This window comes from Curcuma longa, chromosome 19, assembly GCF_044706935.1.
Source record: "Curcuma longa cultivar G26 ecotype Majalengka, Jawa Barat chromosome 19, ITB_CL_G26_1.1, whole genome shotgun sequence".
NCBI classification, from domain to species: Eukaryota; Viridiplantae; Streptophyta; class Magnoliopsida; order Zingiberales; family Zingiberaceae; genus Curcuma; species Curcuma longa.
Genome location: NC_133879.1, coordinates 2,942,609 through 2,949,696, shown reverse-complemented (window position 1 = coordinate 2,949,696; position 7,088 = coordinate 2,942,609). Strand labels below are relative to the sequence as shown.

Genomic DNA, 7,088 nt, shown 5'->3' with positions numbered 1-7,088 from the left:
ATAAAATGATGACTTTATCAATACCTCTTGAAAGGTGATAATGAAAGTAGCATCTAAGTCAATTGAATTTCTTTAATCTCTGATTTTTCCTTTTACATACATAGTATCAAAAAATTGGACATTTATACATGAACAAAATAATATATAAACTTCTAAGCATTGTATTCAACTCATCTCAATTCAAATTTGACCACTACTGACATGCAGTGGTGATGATCATTTAAGCAATCTAAAACAAATAAGAGTTGGAGTCGATAAGCATTCAGGCAATTTAAGTCAAAGCCTAACATGCCTACTTATCCAACTTATCATTCATGTAAATCAATTTGTGACAAGAAAATAGATTGACATAGTAAGTGATGAAAGGGAAACCAAACAATCATGAAATCATACATAAATGGCTGAGACTAATTTGATTTTTTAGTCTAATATATTTAGATATGAACAAAACAATATGTAGATCATAAGGAAGCAAGTCAACAACTAATTAAATAGGATATTTATGTACACACCTTTGAATTTTTTTCTCTTGATTCCATAATGAGCATGCAACGTAACTACTCTAATGCACAAAGTAATACTTGGATTGTATCTGTGTCCAAAGAGATATAATGAGGATCAATTACCCTACCACCAGCACTAAAAGTTGATTCAGAAGCCACTGTAGTTGTCGGAATTGATAGTATATAATAAGCCATTTTTGATAAAATCCTAAACTTTAAATTGTTAATTCTCCACCATGATAATGCATCAAAGTCAATTTCATCTTCACAAATAATACACCTTTTATCTAAGTACACATCTAATTCAGATTTTATTTGCTCAATACTATCAACATTCTTAATATAACTAGAAAATTATGTCCTTACTTTACCTTTTCCTCTTCCATTTAAATTGCTCCGACCAATTAAACTTTCTTTTTGAGGTTCACCTTGAATATTGTTGTTATCAACATTAGCTTTATGAGCTTCAACATACTCATTGTACAACATGTGCAATGTCTCACAAACTGTAGAAATGTGTTCAATTGCATCACTAGCAGAATAGATCTCCGAAAAATACCATTCAATTAATTTCATCTTGTTCCTTGAATCTAACACTACTGTTATAGAGATCAATAAGTCGCTATCACCCCAATATTTATCAAATTTAGCTTTCATCTTGTTAGCCATTTCTACCATGAAACTTTCTTCATCTACACTTGCTTCATCTAACAACTTTTTTATGGTGTAAAGTTCAATAAGGAACAAGTTAGAAGTAGGATATTCACTTCCTAAAATGAGATGAGTTACTTCATTAAATTGCTCAAGAAATGAACAAACAATACTAACCTTCTTCCAATCCTTCTCACTTAGCAAAAAAGTATAAGCTGCATCCCTTGCTACATAGTACATATCTAGGAAAAATGTCTAAAGCAACCAATAACATGCAAACTATTGCATTCCACCTGGTGCAATAATCCAAAACAAGCTTCTTTGAAGATAGTCTCAATTACTTTGAAATTTCACTAATATACTAACACAAGTCTCTAAGGCAGCTATGTGTTTCACACTTTCACTCACATTAAAAATAATATATTGAATCTCAAATAACTCATCTTGCACCAAAAGATTCAAGATGTGTACACAACATCTCACATTAAAAAGATTCAAGAAGTGTACACAACATCTTACATGAAATAATTTATCACCAAGAGGAAGATTGTTTTTACATAAGAGGTTATCCTTCAACATCCTCACGACTACATCATTATAGCTAGCATTATCAACTATAAATGATCATACCTTATTTTTAATTCCCCATTCAACCAAGCACTTATTTAATACATCACAAATGAAAACATCATTATGAGGTGGAGGAACATCTAAAAATTTTAAATTTTACTTTTGTAAATTCCAACTAGAGTCCACATAGTGACAAGTGACAATCATATACAAAACCTTCTGATTTGACTCCCAAAAATGTTGGCGTTCTGGATCTCCGTCCTATGTTCCGGATTCTATCCGCTCCGAAAAGCATAGAACCCCACAGGACAAAAATTTTATCCCGCCTGGATCAATTGACAAAGTCTACAAAAGACTAAGTCAATCGATCCTTCAGGATCGCCGATTCCTAAATTACTATCTACGGTTTACGACTAGTTCTAGGTACAAAAAAAAAACTGCGGAAAAATAAATCATACCCGAACCTTGTTGATAACCTCGGAGCCTTCCGCTGTATTCCTATCTTCTTCCTGGACGTTGGGTGGACAACGATCTTCCAGAACTTAAGGACTGCAACCTCCGGATGAAGAAACCTTGGATCGCCTTTCTTCTTCTCGCAGCAGCTTCGCCTTGTCTCGTCTCCTTGCTAGGATCCGGCCACCACCTTGGGAAGGAGGTTCGGCCACCTCAAGAGAAGAAGGAGAAGGGGGCGGTGGAAGAAGAAGAAAAAGAAAAGGAAGAAGAAAAGGGAAGGGGGCGGCGGCAACTAGAAGAGAAGGAGGAGTTTCCGAAATCGTTTCGGTTTCTCTTCTTCTTTCTTGATTGCTCTTGCCGTCCACCCCCTCCCCTCTTTTATAGCCTCACGCCCAAGACCAAGCTCTCTTTGCCAATTCAAAATTTTTCTTTAATTTTGATTGATTCCGCGAACCAATTCTAAATTATAGAAACTTCTTAAATCCTGGCCTTTAGATTGTCTTGCTTGGTTTCTAGCCGTTAGATCTTTTCAGAATTATTTAAAAAATAATTCCAAACCTTATCTTAAGTGGCCGGCCACCTATGGATGAGATTTGGTTCAATCCTTGAACCAACTTTATATTAAAGAAGAAAATAAAACCGAACCGAAGAGATCTCATCCGTCGGATGCAACTTAATCTCATCTAACGGTTACGATATAATCTCCTTTAATATAACTTAATCTCCTTGATCCAATGGCCATGATTAACTCCCTTGGGCGTGTGGTTCATTGAACCATACCTGGTTCACCTCGTGAACCGGTTCTTCCTTCCAAAGAGAATTAAAACCGAACCGGAGAGATCTCGTCCATCGGACGCGACTTAATCTCATCCAACGGTTCTAATCTATTCTCTTCTATTCCTCTTTATTTATTTCGATCCAATGGATGCAACTTGATCTAATCCCACGGATACAAGCTGATCTCATCCATTAACTCATCCTACGGTCGAGAACTAATCTCATCCAACGGTTGAGATTAAATCTCATCCGACGGCTGAGAACTAATCTCATCCGTTTGATTGCATCCTTTTGAAGATGTCTTTAGGCTACAGTGGGGACCTCGAGGAGGTATTGGATCTGGCCTTCTGATGGGTTTCGGATCCCGTATTCAACCCCGAATACACACCTACATCCATCAACAACGATCCATTCCACTAGAGGATCATTGTTGCACTACCAATCCAATCCCCAAATTACGTTATGGGTTCCTTCTTATTATTTTATGCATTGCTCCCCGTGTTTAAGATATCGTATGTCCGTCAATTATCTGAGTTCACTGACAACTCAATAATCGACATCTAAGACCTTGAATAGTACCACTCAACCTTATTGTCAGCCGGACCAAGTCCACTTGCAAGATTTGACTTGACAATCCTTATGAGCTCTCCAAGGGGACATCATCAGCCCTACTGGGACACGGATTCCTTCTATAATTAATGGCACACCGTATAAATAGTAACATCACCCAACTTACCGAGAATATTTGATCTGACGGAAAGATCTCACCCTTTGGTAAATCAAAGCAATAATTACTAAGTATAGGTGCCCATTTATTACATCGGGATTAAGAGTGCATAATTATAATAACAGAGGTCTTGTTCAATTTGCGAGTCAGTGTAAATCGAACAACCTCAATGGTCCTACTCAATACACACAAAGTGCACTAGTGTAATTCTACAGTCAAGACAGACAGTCACCGAATTACACTACAACCGTTCCCGATGGTTTGTCCAAAGTCATCTTGGTTGTGAGCCTTAGTTTATAATTCACAAGGGACCGATAATCATGGTCTTCTGTGTCTCACAGACACCAAGTTATCTACAATGTAAATTAAGAGGACTTTATTGTAAAATACACTATTGCAATCATTTGACCAAAACATGATACTTTATTTCATAAATGTTTATATACAAAAGAGCTAGTCTTTTCAGTATACTTCCTAACACACTAACCCTATTCACATCTTTTAATGATTCCATAACTTTTATCTTCTCAATTTTATAAGAAGATATGCAATCTTTTTCTTAGTTAATTCAAAATTTGTTTTATTAGTGTGACAATGTAGCACGACTAATTTTCTGATAATAGGAAGTAGTAACAGTCCTCATCAATAAATTGAATATTTCATATTCTGAGAAAAGGAATGACAACTCATGAACAATGATCATGTGAGAAAGAATCTCCCTTATCTTCCAATGATCATACTTGAAATTCTACACAATATTGACAATTTATAATTCAACAATATATAGTTGTAGAGATAGTAATATTTTTTTACCTTTCTCACTAATTTGCTTCCTCATACAACCCTTGAGGTGCCTCAAAAAATGGGATGTAACACCAGTCTTCTTCATTATGAGTTGATGTTTGCAATAAATACATTCAACCTTTGTTGTTCCATCTAGAAGAGTAACCTCTTTAAAGTCAACCCATGCTTTGATGTTCGTTTTATTTCTTTGGAGCATATGGACTTTCATCCTCTTCTTCAATGGTCTCGAGTTGCTGCACATTATTGTTTTGAGTTGCTTCATTGGTTATTATTTGCTGAAGGTTCAATTTCTCCCAAAATAGGACTTGCGGTTAAATCTTCAATTGACAAGTGCGGAGTTAGCATTGGATTGTTCTTCCTTTTTTAGCTCACTACACATTAAAATGCAGAAGTTAATCACTACATCAGTAATATTATAACATTAGTGAATAGAGCCAGTATTAAAACCACAAAATCACATTAAAAATTAAAGTTTTGACAAATATTTATAGATATTCAAACCACAATTCTATTTTAGTTTATACTAAAACATATAATTTGCCATGACGAGAAGTAATAAAATAATTAATGGTCCAATATCATATTAATTTCATGACTAATAGTTGCTAATCATAGCAGATTGGGAATACTGCAACTGTTTTCAATTGGAGGAAAAAAAATAAACTTTACAATAAACTAACATGCATCAGTAGGCTAGCAACAGAACAAGAATGTGTTGGATTTCAATTCCAGATTTCCAAATTTTCATAGCACAAACAACAACTATATTTTATAAAATAAGGGGGAAGATTTTATTAGATAATAATATGAGAATCTACTTGGCGCCTTTATAGATAGGCCAAGGAGAGGGATGAGACTCATGGATTCTTTTTCTAAGAAAGAAATGTATGGAATCTGAAGGTGAATAAAAAATAGATGAGATGAGGGTGAGAATATATATATAAGTTGAAGGTGAGAAAGAAAGAAGATGTAAGTTGAAGGTGAGAAAGAAAGAAGATGAGATCAGGGTTGGTCGACGAAGAGGCAGCGATGCAGCAGTAGATGGGAGAGAAGTAAAGAATTTGAGAAAGAAGATATAAGTTGAAGGTGAGAAAGAGAAGAAGATGAGATGAGGGTTAGTCGATAATGAGGGCAGCAGTGCAACGGTAGATGGGAGAAAAGGAAAGAACCAAAGAAAAGAAGATATAAGTTAAAGGTCAGAAAGAGGAGAAGATGAGATCAAATGAGATGAAGGTTGATCAATGATGATGCAGCAGTGTGGCTGTAGATGAGAAATGAGCCTCTTAACGAACATGTTCATGGGCCTCTTAATGAACATGAACATGTTCGCAAGCTCACAAACCAAATATTTTTAAATTCGAATTTGACTCGATAATATTTTCAAATTCGAAATCAGACTCGAGCTCAGCTTGTTAACTTAATTGAACAAACTCAAATGAATTTTTTTTAACCGAGTCCTGAGTAATTCACTAGCGACTTAACTCGTTTACACTTCTAACTTCAAGTAGTCTAGTCTCCGTTGAGGAAGTTGTCTTTAAAGCATAATCATCGAATTTAGTCAAGGTGCTTCTTTGAGTGGATGATGTATCCTTATAGGTTAGTCATTCTTTACTATAGTAGTCAGAATTTATTGGTGCAACACTTCATGTAGACAACGCACTCCTTTAGGTTAGTCGCAAAGTCAAAGTGAGAATTGGACCCTCACATTTTAAGATGACATTGCATCACTCATATGATTACAGCTTATCAGTAAATATCTCTCAAGATGTAACAATTAATGTTCATGTTAAAATAGATAAATTATAGAGGATAACTTGAAGATTTTAGTACAGTGCTTCTAATATCTTAAATTCTAAATTGCAAAGTAACTTTCACATGATTGAATCCATCTCCCTTGATAAGACATCAAGATAAAAATGGAATTTGGTGCCAAGAGAATATTGTATGTTATATGAAAATAAATAAGTTCAATAAGAATAGAATACATCAATATCTACATCTTGTATAAAAAACCTTTGGATCCTCCTTGAATGCTTCTTAATAAAAATGATAAAACAGAACCCTCACCTTTAACACTTTTTAAATAATAATAATAATAATAATAAAACACTTTTCACCAAGGAAAAGACCTCTCTGCAACATCTCCTAAATTCCAAAACACTTCAACAAAGAATTCAAAGCCTGTCTTTGTATGAAATCATACTAAATATCATCTTAAAAATCACTACCACAAAGTTTATTCAGCACATAGGCATAACCGAAAATAATGGAAAATATATGATCAAATCCAACAGATAACACATGAAAGTAATTTTGTTTGGGGTTTTTCTATCTTGTGGGAATCTTACATATTTTTTTCTTAACATGATTCTGCTTTGGAGTGCTGCCTGGTAATAAATATGATTCTGCTTCGGAGTGTTTCTGTTCTCACTTCAGTGACTTTATAGTACAGAATATCAAAACACTTAAAGCCCGAATCCAATGGGTTAACCGATTAACAACCTAATTAGCCTATCCTACAGGTAAAACTAACCCCCCCCCCCCCCCCCCCCCCCCCCCCCCCCCCCCCCCCCTACCCACACACACACACACACCCACACACA

The 7,088-nt window shown here is 35.2% G+C and overlaps 1 protein-coding gene across 1 annotated transcript; it reads right to left on the bottom strand.

The window, feature by feature from the left end:
- Nucleotides 1-857: 857 nt before the first annotated feature.
- Nucleotides 858-1,394, bottom strand: LOC141812743 (zinc finger BED domain-containing protein RICESLEEPER 1-like). Its single transcript, XM_074700742.1, has one exon. It carries the CDS (start codon nt 1,392-1,394, stop codon nt 858-860), a length of 537 nt encoding a protein of 178 aa, XP_074556843.1.
- Between the last annotated feature and the right edge of the window lie 5,694 nt (nt 1,395-7,088).